This window comes from Mycteria americana, chromosome 9 (assembly GCF_035582795.1).
Source record: "Mycteria americana isolate JAX WOST 10 ecotype Jacksonville Zoo and Gardens chromosome 9, USCA_MyAme_1.0, whole genome shotgun sequence".
Classification (NCBI taxonomy): Eukaryota; Metazoa; Chordata; class Aves; order Ciconiiformes; family Ciconiidae; genus Mycteria; species Mycteria americana.
Window position 1 is genome coordinate 6,364,165 of NC_134373.1, and position 23,366 is coordinate 6,387,530.

At 45.9% G+C, this 23,366-nt stretch overlaps 1 protein-coding gene across 1 annotated transcript; it reads right to left on the minus strand.

Annotated features, from left to right (window-relative positions):
- Positions 1-1,081: 1,081 nt before the first annotated feature.
- Positions 1,082-22,502, minus strand: FRZB (frizzled related protein). The gene is made up of 6 exons (XM_075512559.1): positions 21,952-22,502; positions 12,203-12,250; positions 6,537-6,602; positions 4,193-4,397; positions 3,889-3,952; positions 1,082-2,277 (listed from the first exon to the last, which is right to left on the minus strand). Exons 1-6 carry the CDS (start codon positions 22,409-22,411, stop codon positions 2,167-2,169), a joined length of 954 nt encoding a protein of 317 aa, XP_075368674.1. The 5' UTR covers positions 22,412-22,502; the 3' UTR covers positions 1,082-2,166.
- Positions 22,503-23,366: the final 864 nt, after the last annotated feature.

Genomic DNA, 23,366 nt, shown 5'->3' on the forward strand with positions numbered 1-23,366 from the left:
TTTAATTGAGTAAAACACTACCTGTTAGCAGACGCTGACCTGCTTCGAGTGCAGGACTGGGGTGACAGTAAGGGGAAGCACCAGGCAAAGCTCAACACAACTTGGGGAAGATAAAAAAACCCAAAACATTGTCACACCATAAACTCTAATTCTAAATTGCATGAGAGGTGAGGTGAGTCTCGAACTGAGACCTAATTAAGCCAGATGTAAAATAACAAACCTCTTTGCTTCCTTCAGAAGGCTGTGAGAATGGAGACAGGAGGACAGTAGTAAACAAGATTACTCAGAAGTTTGGTTTTCTTGGCTTTTTGTGCAGCAGATTTTCCTTCTCACATTAACTGCCCACTATTCACTGATTTCTTAAAAAAAAAAAAAAAAGTCCAAAGCCCAGTAATTAAATATGATTGACAACGGGCTTCATAGGACTTGCTGCCTCCGCGATGATGCTCACCTTGCCATACCTACTGTGACCACCACCGGCAGAGACCTGCTTGCTGGTAGCGTGGCAGGAACCAGGCGAGAGAGTAGATGAGAATGGAAGCACCAAGCTACAATGTCCAAGATACACCACAGCCATGTTTTCAAATAGGAATAGCTTTGTTGTTGTTTAAATAACTCTTATTCTTCTAATTCAGCTTCCTCTTTGAAAGCCCTTCCGCAGCTTCTAAGCCTGCCCATGCAGTACCCTGAGCAAACACTGGAGACTTAATATTCCACTGCTAGCCTTCAGAGCCAACCTTTCCCCTAAATTACTCCTCTATTTTTCATTAAAAAAAGAAAAAAAAAAAAGATTCTGAGTGTTGCAGGAAACAGTTCTATGTTTCAATGTGCTTGGTATCCAGCCCAATGGAAAACCTGCCCTGAGACCTCTGGTTATTAACCGAAATCTTAGAATAGCATTATTATAAATATTCCCAAATGTTTCTGTGTTTACTTATTATCATTGTATTTTCAAAATACCTAACAACCGCACCACTGTTTTCTTTACGCAAGGCAGCCCTAATGCACTTAGGACTATACTGACCGCTGAGAACACGACAGCCATTGCATCTTAAGTAGACTAGCGAAGAGGACTCTTATTTACCCCATTTTGATTTCTTTAGAGCATGAGAGAACAGGAAAACAGAAGATAATTTCAAATATGTTGGCACTATCTGCAAAGAATTCTATAAAAGCACGAAAATGAACTTTTTTTTCTTTTTATATTTTGAACAGTAATATAAAAAATATGACGTTGGTTCAAAAGTCAGATAAGGTCTGTGTTGACAACTACAATTCTTTTATTGGACATATTTTACTGAGCATTGAACACTTGTTTATGTAGGCACAGATTTAAGAATAACACCACAAAATCAAAAGGATAAAGTGCAGACCTGTACTGAGAAGCAGGCCTGGTAAGTCAGTCTACTCCTACAACTCAGCAGAGAAAAGAAAGAAAAGGGGAAAAAAACTGCCGTTATAAGAGAAGAAGTATATTATAAATTACGTCCTGCAGTAACAGAACTATCCAACCTTTCCTGCAAGGTCCAGAGCACTGGAAAACCCAGGTCCCCTGTGTACAAGCACATGTCGCAGGAAATACTTAGGCTTTGGCTTACACAAGTGGTTTATTTATAAGAAAACGTAACAAAGGTGTACTGATTAAAACAGTTCTCCTAACATCATTTCTTTATGTATTTCAGAATTATATTTCAGAATAAAAAATTACGCACTTAAAACCAGGTAACGACCTCCCCGCAACACAGTAAGTTTCAGCAAACAATGACCAAGAAAGAGTGAAGGGGGGAAGCCAGTGTCAGTCATGACTTTAAGCGACGGTCTTTGCCAGATCTCATTCCTGCTTGCACCAGAATTTTCTCCCTAAGAAGATTCAGGAGATAAAATGGTAAATTCAACATGTCCTTATCTTTCCCCATCTCATAAGGGCAGTTTTCTACAGTTCTTAGTAACAGAAAAAAAATATATATTTCCAGAGCTTGCACACATCCGAAAAAAAAAAAAAAAAGGCAGAAAACAAGAGGGAGAATAAAAACTAATATAAGCTAAGACATTATTTTGTAGTAAACAATAGAATATAACGTGCAATAGTGCAATTTCTCCTTTGCTGCTCCAACAATGAAGTCTTGGTAGATAGTCCACTGCATGTCAACGTACGGCGTGCCACATCTAACTACGGGCTTGCCGGGCACTGCTGGGTTTGCCGGGCTTCGGAGCCGAGTCGCTCTGTCCGGGCTCTCCCTTCCCCTTCCCAAGGTGGCGGAGTTTCTGATCCCAGCGCTGCATATTGAAAGGCAAAGAAATTACAAACGAGATTGCAGAAGAAGATATACGTCACATGTAAAACAACTGCGTATGTTTATAAACAGCAGCAAAAAAATAAAAGCAGTCGCTGTTTCCACCACGTTACCCTCCATTGGGCTCAAACGGTGGAATGTAAGGTTATCAGTAAAAGTCATTTTAAAAAGAAAAACCATTTCCTGGCTTTCTTGTAGCCTCTGTGACTGCAGGGGCTGATACAAGGCGTAATGGCTTCAGCAGAAAAGCGCCTCACCTTCTAAATAATAGAATGTAAATGAAGCTATCTGTGCAATCTTGGCGGGAAGCAGGATGAAAAAACAGTCAAGTGATTTTTATTAATTTTTTTTTTAATTATTATTCTTTATTTATTCTTACTTTGCCAGGTAATAGCAGCCGCAGTACAAAAAGACATAATAAATATAGTTGGTACAACCGATGATGCTTTTGGAAAAGGAGGTTGCGACGAGAAGCGGGTGGCGACACGGCGCGGTCCTCAGCAGCCCCAGGCTGGGCGCAAGGGCACAGCGCAGTGGGGCACGGGCCGCGAGGAAATAAGTGAGAAAATAAGTCAGTTCCAAAAAAACCCCCAACAAATGCCACTGCCACCCCGGAACTGGAACTAAGCAGAAGTCAGCCCACGGCAATAATGTGGTATTTGCTCTACAGCACTGCATTTCTTCAAGTTCTGCCAAATCAAACAACTTGGAATAAGATCCCCATATCTTTTCACTCATGTAATCTCTGTGGGATGTGACAAATGTGCACAGAAAAACTTGCATTTGTAATCAGAACAGTATTTTCCTGCCAGTCACCATTAAGGCTGTTGAAGAAAGTGTTGAGTGGAAGACTCAACTGGTTGAGACTGGTTTGCACAGGCACAACCATTATGTCAAATCAACGGCTGAGAAATTGTGTCAAAATAAGAATATTCTGTGTAAAATGACACTCCTAACCATGTTGAAATCACTGATACTTTGCGGTGCATCAAAACATAAAAAGGCAATCCTTCCAGAACTTAGAAGGCATTAGAATACATTTAAATTAGAAAACATTAGAATATATTTTCATATATTGCTTGCATTTGAGCTCATTGCTTCCAATTCGCTATGACATGACTTCCTTATCATGTACCTCCCTCATCTAAGCCAGAAAGGTAAATTTAAAGTAGTCGCTAATCCACACAATTTGGTAAGAGAACGGTATTTAAAGAACATTAAATCGGAAAAGTATAATTCTGACTTAGTCTGGAAAACATTTGTCAAGCCCTCTTTTTTTTAATTAGTACCACAATCCCAATTAAGCAGGTGTGTGTTGCAGAATGCAGTTTGCCTACGGAGTTAAAACACCCCTACTGTTTGCTCTTCTGAGACGGAGGTTTTGATTGCTGCTACACTGGTGTACTTTCGGGTAATTCAATTTATCCCTTTAGTTTATTCAGCTTACATTTCTAAATAATATAGCAAACAACACACCAAGTTAATATCAATTAACTGGGGTCAGCACGTGTATTTCCTTCCCTTCTTTTGAAAAGATTAGGTAGATGTTTCATGCTATCTGCAACACTTGACTTTTGGTGAGATATTTTCTTACCTTTACTTTTTTACCGAGACGATCCTTCCACTTCTCGGCTATGGAGCCTTCCACCAAGAGCAACCTACACAACGGAGACAACCTGTTACTCCATCAACAGACACGCACAAGCTATACAACCCAACACATGCCAGACTAAGATCTCTGTGCCTGCAGAGAGCCTTGTCCCCCCTGAATACCCATTAAGGAGCCGTACAGAGTGTCACACCAAGTTCTCCCTAGCTGGTGGCTCAGAAGTTCAGCTTTATGGGCAAGGGAACAAAACCCAACAAATATGCTCCAAGGGCAAGGCATGAAGAGTTACCTGGAGCGCTCCTCGTCTTCGTAGCCCATAATGATGTACTCTTCGTTGGCGCTGAGCGGTGGGCACAGGCAGCCGGAGTTCGCGTGAAGGTTTACAGTGTCCTTTGGGATATTCACCAGGGAAGATTTTAGGATCTCCTTTACTTCCACTACCGCAGTGACGTCGTGACATTTAGTCTTCACCTCCTTCACTTTAGCCCGAATGACTGGGAAAAAGTCACAAAGAGTATAGTTGGCAGCAGCAGATAATGCAGGTCACCCCCAAGCCGTTCTTGGTGACCTCTGGGATTAGTCTTTTGCATGGTCCATTATCAAAAGCTTAGCTGAACTCCAGCAGCGTCCCTGCCCCCATCTCTTCACTTCCTTGCTTCATCCTCCACCAAGAGGGTGCAGGTAGCTCAGTATATCACTCCTAATAGCATGGTCACAAGCAGGAGTTATGAACCAGTTGGATTTGCGCCCTGTTTAAGTTAGGCTTAATTTTTACCATCCCTTCTTCTTCACCCTTTCCACTTTATATATTTGATTCATTCCTCGTACGCTCTCCTGCTCCCACAAGCTGTAACTGCTCCCTCTGTGACTACTTGCAGTACAGATGACCGAACTTAATTTGTCACTCCCAGCCTTTCACAAAACATGAATGTGCATTAAAACTTCTCGTACCACTACCTCTGCTGGATGACAGGCCCTTACTTCTTTCATTCTCTCTCCAGTGACCCAGCACCAATCTGCTCTGCTCTTTATGAACTCCAAACGCTCCTGATCTTGACCTGATGACCTGTCCGATTGTTTCCTCCCTCACCCTTTCTTTTTGCCTTAAGTTGCACAGGAGGGAAAGTTGCCTTTCAAAGGCAATGCTTTTCGTTTCTCTCATGGTGACCAGTGAACTGATACCCCATGCAAATGCAAAGCCAATCCAGAGGTCATGCTCTAGAGAATGCCACATCTTTCACAGCTTGCAAACGAGAGTCCCTTTCCATTACAGACAGCAGATTCCTCAGACTCCCAATTTCTTCTAACCCGTGTGAGAAAGGCAATACGGAAGAAAGACGACCATGGACTTATACATCTCTTCTCTTCACATGCGTTGCCCGTAAAGACAATCAGCCAGCAGGCATTGCAGCCACGTTAAATACAGCTGCCGACAATTAATAGCTGTTATGCGTTTAACATACACAATTTACCCCAAGCAATCCACTTCCTTAAAAACCTCTTAAGATTTCAAAACAAAATCTTGCTTTAGTTTGGAGTTCTTTCAAATGCATTTTGAAACCTCTTTAATTTCCAAAGCTTGAAAAGATAGGCAGTAGCACGCTCAGCGACTCTCTACCACGTGCAGGTGTGGTACCCACTAGAGAACAGTCACTCTCTAAAGATCTCCCAAACAAATCCACCAAAACAACATAAAACCAACTAGTCACCTAAAAAATAACAACGATGTTTGATGGAATACAACTAAATTTCTTGGCTTTTAATAGGATTTATTTTTAAAAGAGTCTTCTCTGACAACAGTTGTATAAATGCATAATCTTAATAAATATTATGCAATTACTACCATATGGTTGGACTCGATGATCTTAAAGGTCTTTTCCAACCAATATGATTCTGTGATTCTGTGATTTAAATGAAGTCTTTAAGTTCAGCAAGTCTAAGGCTATTCACATGAGTAACGGGAAGAAGGATGTGCCCAATTGTTCAATTCCTGCGATACGTATTCACTGGCTTCATCAGCTTAATTGGCTTAAAACAAACAGTATGAAGAAAAGTAGCAGCCTGGACCTCTGATATGCCTGAAGTCCAGGACAATCTGGACAAGAGAGGACATAATATGGACACGGTGCACTTTTACAGGTAGCACTGACAGCGTAACACAGCCGGCAAGGTGCTCATTGCTGGCTTTGATACGCGAAACGAACCCAGGACGCCTGTTAGGTCCCACGGTGAGTTTGTAGGCATTTTTTACTCACTTTCGTGAGTAAAAACATCCTTTCCTGTGAAAGGAGAGCATATCAGGGCTGGAAATCAAAGAGGCAGTTCAGGCACAGCAGCCCACAACGTCATTTCTGTCACTTCACTTTTCACGCTAAAGAAGCGCACGAACCCCAAATGCCCGCGCTGACACTGAAATAACACTCATCGGCCACAAAGACACTCTTGTACTAACATATTAAGCTAATCCCCCCCCGTTCTTCTAATTTGGAAATGTTTCAGGCCGCATCTCCCTTCTGTAATAAGTACTATTGGATTAACCATGAGTAATTGGGCCCTTAGGCTTTTTTAATGACATTTTTTCCCCTTACTTTAACCTTAAAAGCGCCAGGAGCTGGCCATGCAGCTGTCCTTACCATAGTTATAATTGTTGCGTAGATAGGTCTTCTGGGTAGCTTTTATAGGCTTGCATTTGCAGCGCTCTAGAAGACAGAAACTTTTGTTTAGAAAGAAAAGAGCTTATGTTCAGTGACAATCTCCCCGAAACCCCAAACTCATGCCTAACGAAAACTGCCCTGAATTGACTTGTTTAGTACAGGCAAGTGAAACGTTAAAACCCACAGGGTATTCCTGCTCTGCTCTGCTCTGCTGGAAGATGTTGTGGAACTGTCCATGAGATCTCAAAGGTTTCCAGGAGAAAACTTGACATGCGGAAATTTAAAAAGACAAAGCAAAACAAAAATACTACAACCAACTAAGCCCACAACAAAGATACAAGGACTTGGAGTGTGAAGTGACATGATCTTCGATTTTAAGCCCATTCAAGGTTCAGTCTTGGTTTCTTCTGTGCTCACAGGTGCTGTGATTCCACATCCTTACAATGCCGTTCTCTCTTCTGTACTACACTTACTGAACGCCCTCCTTTCTGCACCTTAATCATACAGACTGTAATACAGACACAGAAAGAAAATACTACGACAGGGCACGATTTAACGTTTGATTGGAGACTACACATCCCAGCTCAGTTTAACACATTGGGATATTCTGGGTAGCAGGCATTCACCACAAGGAATATGATTTTTGTGGCTAATTCTCCACGTACAGCCCATCTCTGGAACCGCACCATAGGATTTCTTACAGTGGCACAGCCTCTTTACACCTAAACGTGGCCAAGAGCTACAGTCAACAGACGAAGCACGTCAGAGGGTGGTGGGACCAAGTTGCACGTAGCTCCCTGCTCTGAACGCTTCTGGGATGGTCCCGACAAAGTGAAACTTCAACCATGTTTCTTCAGCAGTGACTGGCAGGAAGTTTAAAAGAGGTTAAGTTTAAGTTTAAATTTAAGATTAAGAGGCTGAAGGGCCTCACTTGACTACTGCAAGTGTTTAGTGTTACCTTTGATTCTGCTCTGGACTTTCCCTCAATTAATAACGCCAGCCTTGAGCAAATGGCCTTTGACTGAACCATAGATTAGTCTTTACCAGACTTGGTTGGTTTGTTGACCCAACGGCTTCACGCTCTACACAGGACTGGCCCAGACGGAGATTTTAGAGCACTACATGGAGAATATTAACTACCGGCATGTTTGCATTTGATCTTACCAATTCTGTGACAGAACAAACCAAAAAAAGCATCTCAAACGTACGGTTAGTGGAGCTGCTTGGAAAGGCTACCACCAACCCTTCTGATAAATCTATGCCATGGATCATCAGACCTGAGTATAATTTAAGCCCATGCCACACGTGCAATTCAGACACAGGTAATAACAAACACGGGCTACAGAGCCACCCTGCTGTCTGGGTCTGCCGTATAAAATTATGACGCAGAACTTCACGTTTAATTAACATAGGGAAATTATTAGCCTTTAGGGCGGTAAGGATGGCCTTCAAAAGACAATACAAATGAGCGCTGTCAGAGCAGCGTTTCCAGTGGTGCAGCTTCCAGACAGCTGGGAACCACAACAGAGGGGAAAATGCTTTCATTAGTGCCCAGGGAGTGCTGGGGCTGAAGCTCCAGACACACGCGTTCATCACCACCACTGATATTTCATGGCTGGTTGTTCTAATGCAAATATTTACTTCTTTCAAGCTAGTGTGTAAGTGGAGTTTGGCGGAGTCGCACGGTCGAGCCCAGCTGACTGATATCTCCCCCTCCAAGCCCACTGCCGCACCCATTGCAGGTCTCAGTGGTACGTATAGGTGGTCATCTATTTTGACATTTGACTTGGCATTTAAGTGGAAGTAGACTTAATGCAGCCTATTTCTATACACCATCGTTCTAAAATAACAATGCATATAGCTAGTGACTTAGTTAAATCCAATGTGAAAAGTTTGAAAAAGAACTTTTATTTGCTATATCAGAATTCTGCATTAAAAAAAAAAAAAAGAGGTGGCATCATATGGTTACGGACTTCTCAAATCTTTATTTATTTTGTATTGAAAGAATTTTTGTAGTTGAAAATATAAAAAAAATACAGGAAAGAGGAGAACATATCAAAAGAAGAGGATATTGTTTCCTTGAATTTCAAACACATCCTCAGGAATCTATATATAGAGTCCTACAGACTTCAGCTTTTCTATGAGACTGTGTTAAAATAATAAAGGCAGAGAAGGGAAGTGATTTTTGGCTTCCCTTCTGCCTGTGGGAGCTCGTGCATACTTTAGGCCAAATTACGGCCCATTTTATAAGCTGCCTCGAAACAGGCCATAAAAGAAGTGCTCCTATGACCCACCCTCACGCAGGCATCTCCGTGCTCACGTCCAGCAAGTCGTACACTTTAACATTCTTCTGCTCTACAGTACTTTGCTCTGTAGCACAAGTAGAATAAAATGGCCTAAATTACAAGACAAGAATACATAGCCTCACACTTCCCGCAATTTTAAGATGGTATTGGATCATTTAATTTTATTAATTTGAGGAATACATTTTATTAGTCTTGTTCTAGAAACAAATTATAGACCTGCCCGTGTTCTTAATGACGGGTATCTCCTAGTTGACCTACTGCTTTTCAAATCCACATTTCAAAGAACTTTACAAAACGCTGCATTATTTCTAACTACTCTTTAGACATACAGAAACTAATGCAAACTCACTTGCCAAGGTCAGCTATAAAGTCAGCTGCGGAGCTAGAACCAACTCCTCTCTCCCAACTCCTGTTACAGTGGCTTTCAAAGGAAGCACATATTTGATTGATCCATGTTTCTTGCAAAGTTGAGCTTTCCCCAGGGAGTGGGAACACCCGCAAAAGGTAGCTATAAAAACGTACTGCATCTCTTGATGCTGAGGGAAAGTCCCATCCTACTTGATAGTCTCCTCGGAAGCTACCAGAATTACCAGAAGAGCTCTGGGACCACAATAATGTTACATCCCAAGCACCGAGACAGGCAGCAGAGGCTCACACCAGTTTTGACTGAGATCTCAGATAACTCTGCCATTAAATACTCCTTTTTAATACAAGTCAACATAGGACTAACAAAAGCTCAACGTTTAGACCTTTGAAAACTTCTCCCTATAAATGCCAAAACAAATGGACTACATGGGAAAAGTGTTTTCTGCATGGATCGCTACCAAGAAATGTGGGGAAGGGTCTGGAGCACAAGGCTGATGAGGAGCGGCTGAGGGAGCTGGGGTTGTTCAGCCTGGAGAAAAGGAGGCTGAGGGGAGACCTCATCGCTCTCTACAACTGCCTGAAAGGAGGGGGTAGAGAGGTGGGGTCGGTCTCTTCTCCCAGGTAACAAGTGATAGGGGGAGAGGAAATGGCCTCAAGTTGCGCCAGGGGCGGTTTAGACTGGATATTAGGGAATTTTACTTCACTGGAAGGGTTATCAAGCATTGGAACAGGCTGCCCAGGGAAGTGGTTGAGTCCCCATCCCTGGAGGTATTTAAAGGACGTTTGGATGAGGTGCTTAGGGACATGGTGTAGTGGTGGTTTTGGCAGTGTTAGGTTTAGGGTTGGACTCGATGATCTTAAAGGTCTTTTCCAACCTATACGATTCTGTGATTCTATGTGCCATCTTAGATATACATGCATACACAATCTGAAACCTGGCTGTAATAGTGATCAGTACAAGCACTCAAACCTGGCAAATGCTTGCCTGATAAATTAAGGATAAAAAAAAAACCTCTGGAAAAACTTCTAAGTGACTTGAAAAGCATCCGATGAAGCAGACAACAATGTAGTTTACTGCCAGGAGAGGCAAAAAAGCTGCCCCCCCCCCCCCCCCCCAAACCCCTTGCAGACTCAGAGGGAAGGTTTTGCCAGCGGACGCTGCCAGGGATAAGAAGTACCTCGAAGAGGGGCAATACACGAGTCCTGCTCACTGCAACCGTACGCAGCAGCGCATGGCAGTATGCTCCAGAAACTACAGAGCTGAGTCCAGGATTTTTTAAAACACAACCGGCTGTTACTTGCGGGAAAAAAAAAAAAATTCTATTTACAATGGCAAAATTGCAAATTTACTTTACTAAACACGTAAATAAAGCAGTTATGAAACACAGCCTTTCAGGTGGCTAAACTGTGTTTGTTGGTTGAAACAGGTGTAGTGCATTGAACCAGAAATTGTGTTTCTACAGCAAAAAGCAGTGATAAAAATATTACCCTTCCTTTTCATCAGCTCTTTTGCTGCACATCTTCACCCTATCTTTTGGATGGGATTTTTTTAGGTCTCATTTTGCTTTTGCTAGTTGAAAAGCATCATGACAGCAACAGTATAACTAAATCTTACTCTTTTCTCTTTGACTGCAGGGTTGCTTACCGGTATTACATGCAGTCTGCATCCCTGAGCGCAGGCAGTGCTAAAGATATGTTTAATATTTTTGATATAAGGTGATGTTGAAGGTATCCAGCTTTACCTTCATACTCAGTGTAGCTTGTACGTTCTTTATACAGTCACTGTAGAGCATGAAATCCACGCGTTCTCAATGCCATGCAATTGAAAATGGCTTAAAACTGAAAAGATACTAATATTAGCAATAGAAATCTTCAGAAAGTCTTTCAGACGCGCTTCAAGGCAATTTAAAGTGAAGCTTGTTAAGGGGCTTACTTTTATCAGGTTTTTCTAATTGCAGCTGGCTTTCTGAAGGATGCGCACTGCGATTTAAATAACGTTTTGCCCCTACATAGCTATTGTCACATTGGGACCTACTGATCACATTTAAAAACTGCATTATAAGCTGGGCATTACCAATACTTTTTTACAATTCGGTCACAGAGATTAACGCCGAAGTTATCGAAACTTGGTATCTCATTTTATGCTCCACAACCATACTTAGGCGTTTATATAAGCAACTGAGCATCAGTGCATGCTGTAGCTGGTCAACACCTCTGGAGAAGGAAAGACACGATGGCCAACGCTAGGTTTCCAAGTGTCATCTTTTTGACAAAGGCCTAAGAGGAAAACTTCTGAAGGAATGGTAATAAAATTCAAGGAAACCTACAGTCATCGGCTTGCTTGAGCAGCAAATTCACATTTCTGTAACCTATTAGCTACCAATCTGGGCTTTGCTTCTTTGCGTTGCCTACGACTAGTGGTAACACTCAAGGGGGTTTACTCAGTTCCAGCAAAACCAAAACAAAACAGAAATAAAAGCGACAGGGGACCTGCTGGAATAAAACCAGGCTCAGAAGGTCTCAGCCTCGATCGCCTCAGGTTAACAGGAGTTTTGCCATTATCTACAAGGAGGTCAGAATTTAATTTGCAAACTTTGAAGTCAGAATGAACCATTACCTTCACTGGTTTTCCCCAGTGAAAATCCATTTAACGATCATTCTCACAGTTTGAGACAAAACTTTTAATGAAATCAGCACAGCCCTTTTGATTTGATGGAAATTTTGCCCCGACAATAGCAGAAGGGATGAGTGCTAAAAGACGCGCTAAGGAGTTAATCGAGTCGCCTGCTGAGAGGTCCGCGGGCTGACCAGCCCCAAATCCCACCTGCCCACGGGATACAAAAGCACAATCTACAGGATTCCAAGACAAGACAGCGTATTTAAACATCACTTAGTACCCCTCCTACTTAATCAAATATTAAAAGGATTTGAAAGACTATAGCTTATTATACAGTTTTATAAAAGTGTACTCACCGATGCTGGCGCCTCTACAGTTGCCACTATTAGAATCCATAGGGAAATCTGGCACGGATTCATAAAATATGGGAAGAAATGTTAGTATTTTTAATACTGGATTATTTCAATACACCCAACATTACAACGTTTTCTCTTTCTCTAATATTTAGCACATTAAAACTTAATAACTTAAACAACTAACAGATTGTAACGTTCTACAGGCCAGCTCTGTTAAAAGTTGACACGCTTTCTTATCTGAACTTCGCCCGAATCTGGAACATCATGTTAAATGCTGAAGCAGATTAAATATCCCATTTCTACTGGGGCACAGGCTGGCAGGTTTAGGACAAGGATGGAAATTTATGGCAGGAACTTACAAGCATCTACAAAAAGTACACGTACTGTTTGCATTTAATTAGATGATGAAGGAGAAATTACTTTTGGTTTGTTTTTTTGGTTACTGAGGAAATCAAACCAACCAACCACAGTCATATCGTTGAAGCAAATGCCAAAACAAATGTTTCAGACCTTCCCCTTCCCCTCTGTTTAAAAACATACTGATTATTTTGAAGGACAGATAAGGAACAGAAGGAAAAAAAGGCACTATGCCCAAAGAACTGCTTTTAGACACTTTCGTAAGTGGAGTGTGTCCCACATTAGTAAGATGCATCATTTCAAACCTATTGTTCATTAAATCACACAATTTAATGCATTTATACGTATACTTAATCATGCAAAACAAGTATGTTAATGCATATAATGTTGTGCAAGTTAAGGAAAAAAAAAGCAAGAGAAACGAGACCTGGGAGAGAGGCAGTATACTTTATTGGAATGACACAAAATGGAAAAACAAATGAGCTTTCAAATAAAAAGCCCTTCTTTAAGTTTGCATGCCCAAACGTTTACACAGCTTTTTCAACTCTGGAAGCTGGTATCATACAAACATCATCTTTCTTATACCCTTGCATTATCATATCACACTGCTTTCACAATACAGAACAAATGAATACAAGACCATGTAACAAAAGCTCCTCTCCTGCAGCTGAAGCTATAAGGATCTGGCTGTAATACAGCCCAGGACACTGATGGTATTCGGTATAGGTGAAGGGTTTAGATGTCTGGACTACATTTTACGGGCCATTATTTAATCACAAGTTCTGTAAATATGTATTTAAAATAACTGTTTACAAGAGATCTAATATTACTTAGTCAATCTTCTAATTTGGCCATCCTTTTTAAACAAAAATCTCTACCTTAATGCATATTTATACTTCTCATAGCAACATGAAACTTCCTTTACATAAATGGGGATATGGCTAAATGACAGTCAGGGCAAGAGTAAATCTGAAAAACAACTAATTCCCTTACTAACATAATAATTAACTTCAAAAAATTGAGACTTCCAGAGTAATTATTCCTACCAATATAAAGAGCAAAGGGTAGAGAAAATAGCATAGAACAGAACAGACTGAACAGATGCCGTTTACATCCAATACCCTGTTGCTAGTAAAAATCCCACCCATTTTCTCCCAAAGAAAGTTCCAAACTACCGCAGGATCTTCACTTATAGAACAAACCAACATTTTCACGGAGCCTATTTGGTCTTTGGTTATCAGGTACTTCCACAGCAGCTGTAAGGCTTCTCCATGCTGCCTTGTAACAAGGCAAATTACCCAGGCTAATTCTTACTTATGTGTTTTATTTTCATTATTCACCTGAGCTATCCTCAAATTTTAAAAAAGCTGTTGTTATCAGGCGGTAGTTAAAGACTGTGACCCTTACCAATAGTATATAGTAAAAAAAAAAAAAAAAAAGAGATCTTCATCAAATTCAAATGCATTTTATGCTGTAGCAAGTGCTTTCTTGTATTCCAGGACAGGATGAAAGAGGAATTAAAATGGTCTTGCTCTTGTAAATGGTTAAGTAAAGGATGACCACATTTCTTCTCATTCTTCCTCTCCTGGGCCAACCCCCTGCTGTCTCGTTCATTTAGCCAGTGCTTCGCTTTAAGCCTGTAATTCCTTCTGACACGGTAACAGCAGAGAGAGCGCTCGGGTCTATACCCTGATTATCCTTCCATCTGCTCCCATCCGCGAAACCTCCCAGCCGCCGACCACGGAGAGGCGGCTCTGCCTCTCCGTGTGCCTAAGACTGGCCTGAGATGTTTCACCACTCTCTGGGCATCCAAGACGCCAGCAAAGAAAGCTCTCCAGATTCGCAGCCCCTCTCGTTCAGTTGCCTTGGCCAACTTCTCAGGTTGCCTTCAAGGCTGGCTGGCTTTGCACATGTCCAAGGCAACTCTTTGGTGCTTCACCAAAGCTGTGGTGGAGGTCTGTGGACTCTTTGGAGGAGCTGTAGCCAGCAAGCTACAGTTCCTGCCAAAATAGGTACTTCAGTTATGACCGACGGGATGGTTCGTTCACACTTCCAAAGCACATGCCCTATGCCAACAAAATTGGTACTGGGGGCAGAAAAACTTTTCATCAGCAGAGGAGGCCAGGGAAATACCAGGTCGAATGTTTATCACCTTCACATCCACGGAGGGAACAGGGAAGGACAAAGAAGCCCTGAAGTGCACTCTCCCTTCCTAAACCAAGGGCTGACGCAAGCAGTCATGACTTCATGGTGTTTGAGCAAACCAAGTCCAATTCACTCTGGAATTACAACTAAACATAAACCAGAGCCCAGTAAGGGGTTTGCAGCCTCCCCTGACCCCACTCGGGGGTACGATGCTCGTGGGTATCGGCTGAGGAACTCTCCTTCAAACTTACACCGATGCAAGCGGGGCTGGTAAACACTCCAGATGCCCAATATCAACCTGGTCCTGCAAACAAACATGGAACTGAACAGCTTTCCACCAGACGTTCCCTTCCACTCCTAAGTACGCAACTTACTTTATTTTTACCAAATTACAACGCACCACAACCTCAACCCATTTCCTAATTCTGCGTTCATTCGCCAGGTCACTTGTCCTACCCCAAACCAGCGGTTGCGGGTATCTGACGAAGCAGCTGGCTGTGCAACAAGAGTAATTCAGATGTGTGCGGAGCAGCTGTTAACGGCAACGGCTCCCATTTCTCTGCCTGCGCGAAGGCTGCGGTGCGCAGCGTGTTGCCCTCTGCAGTTGTGGTCAGAGCACGGTGGCTGTCAACGGGCAAAGGAGGAGTAAGCAGGTACCGATACGTCACTTTACAATTCGTTTCCCTACCTGCAAGGGCTTGGGCCAGGCAAGTATTGACCTTGCCTTGATGCTTATCCTTCCCGGTGCACTCATGCTTACTTAGGGATGAGCAGTTTCTACTGATGGAGAGCAGCGTGGGCTTGCGGAGGGGACCGGAGACCTCCACCACTGTACAACACATCTTGGGAAAGGCTTCACATCTCCCTGATCCCTCCTCCGGTCAAGCTCATACCGCCTGCTCCCTTCTCATCTACCGGGGAAGCGACGGGAAAAAGGGTCTGGGCCAGCCCTGCTACCAGCCACTCGCAAGATCTTAGGTGGGTGTGAGCAACCACGAAATCCCATCCCCTGACCCCAGCAGTCTAATGGGCAGAGACCTCTCTCCCATCAGGAGATGCACATTGCTTAGACCTCCAGCCGTAATGCACACAGAGAAAAAAAAAAAAAAAAAAAGCTGTTTTTAAAAATAAACAACCGACTTCCTATTGTTCCGCTTCTCTTCTGAGGCGACCTCTCTGCCAAGTTTTGTCTATGCAAAACAATCTTTTTGAAAGAAATATCTGTCATCGACGATTAGCAGGATTGCCAAAGGGGAAATATTATCCAGAGCTCCAATCCAAAGGCTTCCGACTAAATTTTGTTTAAGAGCAGGGGAAAAAGTCCAAACTGATTTTTCCAATAAGCTGTTTTAATTAATTGCTTTTCAGAGGGATGCTATATAACAAAAACCAAACCACTAAGAAGGAGAGCAGAATAAAAGCCACTTCCTTAGTAAGTGTACAAAATAACAATGCCTGGATCACAGATTTGGATGAGAGGTTTGGGAAAAGGAAGCAAGTTGGTAAAACTTAGTTTTGAGCAAACATCTTACTTATATCACAGTTTAAATAAAAAAAAAAAAAAAAAGGCAGAGGAAGAGCCAAAAGTAACACGATCCTGATTGTCACTGCAATTAAAGAATATGGCCCAGCTATTACTGAAGCCGTCCCAAGCACCCTGCCCCACAGAACAAAACCACAGCGAGCGGCTGCTGCTTGGGCACCTTCTTCAGATGGAGACATCTGTGAGCCCCATTGATTAAGAAACCTTCAAATATGCATGAATTCAGACTTCGTATTCTACTTCAGGTCTTAGGACAGAGAGAATCCTTGCTAATCTGATTGCAAAAACATGCACAGCGAAGCAAAGTAATAGGAAAACTGATCCTCATTAAAATTTGATACAGATCACTTGACCTCCAAGCCGCAGAGCAGCCTGCAACACGACAACACGGACCTTCCACGTAATGAATTATTCCACGTAACAAATCCTGTGGGTTTTGATGCCATTTAACGGCCTAGGTCTTGACTTGACGCTTAGACTGTAAAAGCCATTCTAGGGGACTCAGCCTACAAAGGCAGACAAACTGAAGTGATAGTATAACACCACCAATGGTATCATCATTAATAAGCTTTAAATACTCTTCATCTACTTTTCCTGTCGTCTTTAAGGCTTGAAGCTTGTAATGATTTTGTTCTTTAACTCAGAAATGAGGCTGCTTCCGACTTTTGAGCAAACACCTAAAACAAATCTCAGCTTCAAAATGACAACCTGGGCACGACTGCTCGCCCTCGGTACAGCCTGAAACACTCTCCTAACACCGCCGTGCGTTTCGGCTACTAGAAGTGGAGCTATGCAAAGTCCGAGTCAGAGCAAATCTGATCTGGAGTTTGGAAACCACTGTTTTGGAAATGAAGTTAATAACATATGAAAAATAAGCATGGGAAACGGCTCTTTCACTTTTCTTTTAAGCATATAATGCCAAATTCACATACTGGATTACTGTGAATTCATCTAGGCGGACAGGCAGGTACGGAGGACTTGGCCTACACGGAGAAATCATGGGTTCGTATAAGATTTAAGGAAAGACGTCTCCTTCACTTGAATAATCTTTAATTTTCTTTAATGTTTAAGAGGTGGTATTTTTTTTAAGAGATTCAGAGTTCTCCTCAGCCATCTTATGATAATCACCCAAAACGGTTTGGACATTAATTACACATGGTTGATACCTTGTGATGATGCTTCCCTTTTCTCCAACATCTCATTAACAACCCAAGATGCCTTCGAGCTATTTTTCTATCTAAATAAGATCCGATGAGACAAAAATCCAACTGCCGGATCTGTCCTCCGATACACATGGTACCCATCATACCATTCTCCTTTTATTGCCAGTTCCCTCTTCAAAACAGGAATAAACATGTCACTTGAGACATAAACACATCCGCTGAAGAGCTTTTCTGAGTCAACATCCCAACACCAGCAATGACTGTGGTCAGGCTGGTCATTTATTACATGTAAAATTAAAGACAGGTCCCACTATTGAAATTTTAGATTCAAGACAGTTTTTGTCTGTCTGCACTTCTTGCTGCTTCATCGACTAAAGGAGATTTGATAGGACCTTGAATGAAGGAAGCGGATAACCTGATAGACATCAGGCAGTCAGCATATGCACCCAGCACAAGGAGAACGAAATATATGGAGCATGTGAACGGGACCTCCTGCATACGCGAGATGGCTTGTATCGATATCTGCGAGCAGAACCGCTTTCATCCCCAAAAAGCGAAGGACAGGGATGCAGGATAAAAGCCATACATCAGACATTCGCCTGCACTAACCTCACATCTGGGATGTTAACGTATTGTCAAGAGGCTTTTTCACCCTCCATCCTGGACTGTGATTTGTCGCATCTTCCACAGAAAGCCAAAATACTTGGTGTCACACCTGCCTCCAGAACACCCACACGGTGCCCCGAGCGTCCCTCTGCTGCCTGGGTGTAAAGGAACCCAGGTGTTTCCCAAAGATAATGAAAAATCAAGAAAGATATGGTTCCCACAGGACGCTTGTTTGAAGGTGGTCCCTGTAACCTGAGGAACCTCAGGCGGCCAAATCAGCAGCATGGTACAGCAGCTCCCACTCAGGTTTTGGAGACCAGCACAAGCCCAGGGGCTCTGCAGGGCTTTTCCTCTAACTGAGCCCTAAACAAGGCAGTTCTAGCGTTCTTATCAGGCAGTTCTAGCGTTCTTATCAGCCTTCTCCATCACAGATGTAGCAGCGGCTATTTCATCCCTTCAACGTGTCAGCAGCCCTGAAGAACATCGGGAGAACAGCACAAACACGTCCCTCATTCCTGCAAAGAGGAAGCCTCTGGATCTTCCTCACCACCTCGGCTGCACGTGGAAAGGGGTTCTAGAAGATGTTTGTGGAGGACTCGTAACCTGTGCCCCGATAACCAAAAGTGAACTTCTTACTGGGATTTACCACAGATTTTACTAACCACAGTTTCTCCACATTTTGCAACAGCCGCAGTCTACCAGGCACGGGGAATACAACTGATCGGAGAGGAATTTCTCATCTTTTACTGCAACATCAGCCAAAGGAAAAAAGTCAAGTGAACTTCAAATGATCTTCAACTTGGCATCACTGAAATCAGAGTCAAGACCAATTACTCTAATGGTGACAGGGAATTTTTGCCAGTGTCTACACAAGCTCTTCCCGGCTGCAGAAGAGCAGACGATAACTGATCCAGCACGACGTTAACCCGCTGCAGCCTCTCGCAGGCGGCTCAACCCGAAGAAAGCGCGTCCTGAGGGTCAGAAGAGCCCTCGCACCCAGCTGAACCGTGTGCTCCTAAGAAAGATGCATGGTCTAATAGTGGAAAAGGAATGGAAATTGGGCTTTCCAAACCCTGTTCCCCTGATAAGGACAAACATCTGACCTTGTCATCCTTCAGGCTGCTGCCGTATGGAAGGGACCAGACAAATGCATTAATCCTCACCAGTAATAACGCAGAGACCTCAAGAGGAAAGGAAACAGCAGAATCCTGTTACTTTGCAGGTAGCAAAAAAGAAAGAAAAAAAATCATGATTTCACTTCTGAACAACAAAAAAACCCCCCTCTTCAACAACAGAAGCCCATGAAAAAATGGATTTATATTTCTGCCTGCTCTATTAGATGTAGTTTACAGACAGCACAAGGGGTGGGAGTGCTTAGGAGATAAAATAAGAGCAAGTATTCTGCACGCTCCCCATTAGGCAGTTGGTTATTCGTGTCTTCTACTTGGCTGCAATCCTTTATTTGGAGAATCGAATTTGGAAGTGTTCACCTTACCTCTTCCTAGAACAGGAATCCTTCACTCTGCTTTCTAAAGAAGCAGTTTTATTCCCTCAAGAAGGATTCTTTCAGTCTGGTGCATAATGCATCAGTTCAAAATTTTCAGCCCAGAAATGAGAATGTCATCAGGTTCTCATTCACTGAAAGAGAGTTTTCATGGATCCAGCCCTGGAATCCCTCAAAGAGGTTATTGTACTGCTGAGGTCCTCAGAAATAGGTAACTCGGGGGCAATTTTAGCCAAACTTCCTCCCTCCAGATCTGAATGCGATTGCTTTCAAATCGCTGCAGACCTGCCAAGCCTCGCTCAGTTTGGAGCCATTTTTAAGGCGATTTTGAAAGCACCTCAATGCCGCGGGGAAAGGTGCTTGGCGTTCAAAGCTGCACTTCCCCAAACCATCCCAGCAGGTCTGCAGCCCCCAGAGAGCGGCGGCAGCAGCAGCAGCGAGGGAGCTGCAGGCAAAAACAGCTGGTGGGGTTCAGGGGCTGGGGACAAGTGCGGGGAGGAGGAAGGACGGAAAGGCGAGAGGGGAGCAATTAGGCGGGTTAGAGAAAAATAGCAATAACAACCGGAGATATTCAGGGTATGGTCATTGAGTTGAGATTTCAGGAGGCGGAGAAGGTAACTCGATGGAGTCAGAGAAGGAGCAGGGTTAGTCCGGCCTACGAATAAATGGGGAGGAGGGGAGAGAGCAGCTCACCTGAGCTGGGGAGCACAGTCAGGAAACCGAAGCATGAGATTTTGTTAGGAGAGGAGAACAGGAATTACAGTGTTTGGCATTGCTGGCAGTAGGATACATAAAGCGTTTGGTAACGGGACAGAAGCACAGTCAAATACTGTGCTGAGCATAGCATGAAAAAAACCCCTTTCATTCACAGGACACTGCTGGGGGAGGATGGAGAGGTGGGATCCGCTGCCCATCAGCGAGCTCCCACAACCCGGCGTTGCAGCTGCGGGCACCGAAGGAGCCGGACAGCAGCGCAATGAGCCCGTGGGGTGCATGGGTGCTGGCATGCCTCAGACTCTGACCCCTCTTAGCTGCTCCCCTGCCCCAGCTCTGCTCTCCCGCTCCTGTGACGGCGAGGTCTAGCAGACCCAACACTGCAACTCTGCGGCAAGGAAACGTAGGTTTGTTCCACCACCAGCAAATGCTTTCCTCAAGTGAGACAGGAACTGTGGTTATTTCGTAAAGGTCAAACCTCACTCGTGATAACCACCCACTGGCTTGCTTTGATTTCCTATTCAATAGCTCCTTCAATTTAGTATTTCCGTGGTGCTCATCTTGTCACGCAGCTTTGCCCTGCTAACTCTTCCAGCCCAGAGGCAGCCGTGATGGGAGCACACCCCTAACAGAGCAGGGTCCCTGAGCAACAGCAGGTTTGCGGCATCGTGGCGGCCAAAGCGGTCAGCAGTCTTCACCCAACCGCCCAGAGATGCTCCTGCCTCCCCGGTACCCCCGGACAGCAGCCAGACACCCAGTGCCAGCCGTCCTGAGGGACAACAGCGAGCGCAGCCGGTGAAATGGGACGCAGCGAGAAAGCCGAGGGGCTCCAATGGCCCCTTGGAGGTGACAGGGGTCAGGCACCATCAGAGCTGCGCTGGAGCTGCTTCAGTGCTGCAGGCAGCCTTTGGCTCGCTCGGGGACGCCGGGAACGAAAGGTAGTGGAAGGCTGTACCTTTGCCGCGCTCTCTCCTGACCGTAACTCGCGAGCCCAGGGACCTGGCAAGGGACCTGTGCAGTAACCAGGCATTCAATACGAACCAGAGAGATGAGGCCGTCTGCTCCCCTTCAGCTGCGCGTGTGCCAGCGCTGGCACGGGAGGAGGTCGGGGAGATGACAGCCCCCCAGCTCCTGCCCGGGGCTCCTCTGGGCAGGGGAGCTCTCGCCCCAAAATCCGCTGGCTGTGCCCAGGGGGGCGATGGCTTGTTGGGAGGGGAGCAGCCCGCTTTGGGGCGAGTGGGCGGCTGGGGATGAGCAAGGAGAGGCTCTGGGGGAGCTGGCAGCCCGGGGACAAGCAGGAGCACGGCTCTCCTGGGGGGCTCTGCCTTCCCAACAGGCAACCGCCCCCATGAAGGAATACCAAAGCGGGGTATCGAAACATTGCCATCTACGCGACACGCGGGCTGTCGCTCCCACACTTCTGAGCGCTGCCCAGCGCGACGGCAGGGCTGTCATTTGTCACACTCCCCCTTTCCCCAGAGCAAAACTTTTCCAGCAGCGCTGCGGCTGGCAAAGGCGGAGGAACGCGAAGGAGAAAGCGGAGGGCAAGAAAAGCGGCTTAGCGAAAAGTCGGAAAGAGCGGAGAAAAGGCAGGGCTCGCCGGGGCGGGCGCGGCTCCCCGCTCGCCGGCGCCCATTGTCCGGGCGGGCGGGCGGGCGGGCGGAGCGGAGCGGCCCCGGCCCCGGCCCCGGCCCCGGCCCCGGCCCCGGGCACTCACCGGCGCCCTCGGCGGTGACGATGGCCTCGGGGGAGATGCAGACGCCGCGGTCGTAGAGCGGCAGCTCGTCGCAGGCCAGGCTCTCGGGCCAGGCGTGGCGGTAGCGGATGAGGACGGGCTCGCAGCCGGCGCGGGCGCGCTCGCAGACGGACTTGCAGGGCTTGATGGGCTCATGCTGGAAGTCGATGGTGCAGATGGGCGCGTACATGGCGCAGAGGAAGAAGAGGAGGTCGGGGCTGCAGTTGGTGCCCAGCAGCCCCTCGAACTGCTCCATGGCCAGCACGGCGTTGGCCTGCGTGCTGTGGTGCAGGTGGTTCGGCATCTTGGTCATGTTCCAGGGCAGCGGCTTGCACAGCGGGATGCGCACCGGCTCGCAGGCCGCCGACCGCCCCGCCGGCGCCCGGCCCAGCACCAGCAGCCCGGCCAGGGCCAGGGCCAGCACCGGCAGCCCCCGCCACATGCCGCCGGCGCGCCCCCGCCACGCCGCGCCGAGCCCCGGGGCCGAGCGGCGAGACCTGGGCGCGGGGGGCGGCTCCTCCGCCGCCGCCGGCCGCGCTGCCGCGGGGCCCCGCCCGCCGCCCGGCCCCTCCGCGCCTCCCGCCGGGCGGGACGGGGCCCTCCCCGCCTCCCCTCCCGCCCGCCCTCCCGCCGGGGCCGGGGCCGGGGCCGCCCCCAGGTTTGGCCCCGAACAAAGGAGAGCGGCGGCGGGCGCGGCCCGGGCAGCGGAGGGAAGGGGCTCTTTTTGTGTGAAAACCGAGAGCGGCAGGAGCCCGCGCCGTCCCTTGCTTCGGGAAGAAGTTGAACACGCGGCTGTGAGTTCAGAGACGAATGCATTCAGGGCAGATCATAGAATGCCTTGGGGTGGAAGGCACCTTTACAGGTCATCTAGTCCAACCCCCTGCAAGAGCAGGGACATCTTTAACCAGATCAGGTTGCTCAGAGCCCCGTCCAACCTGACCGGAATGGTTCCAGGGATGGGGCATCTGCCACCTCTCTGGGCAACCTGTGCCAGTGCCTCACCACCCTCATCGTAACAAATTTCTTTCTTAAATCCAGTCTAAATCTGCCCTCCCTTTGTTTAAAACCATTGCTCCTTGTCCTGGCACAACAGGCCTCGCTAAAAAGCCTGTCCCCGTCTTTCCTATAGGCCCCCTTTAAGTACTGGCAGGCTGCTATAAGGTCTCCCCCCAGCCTTCTCTTCTCCAGGCTGAACAACCCCAGCTCTCTCAGCCTGTCCTCGTAGGAGAGGTGCTCCAGCCCTCAGATCGTTTCTGTGGCCTCCTCTGGACCTGCTCCAACAGCTCCTTCCTGTCCTTCTGTCCTGCTCCAGCACATGTCCTTCCTAGGCTGAGGGCTCCAGAGCTGGACGCAGCACTGCAGGGGGGGTCTCACCAGAGCAGAGCAGAGCAGAGGGG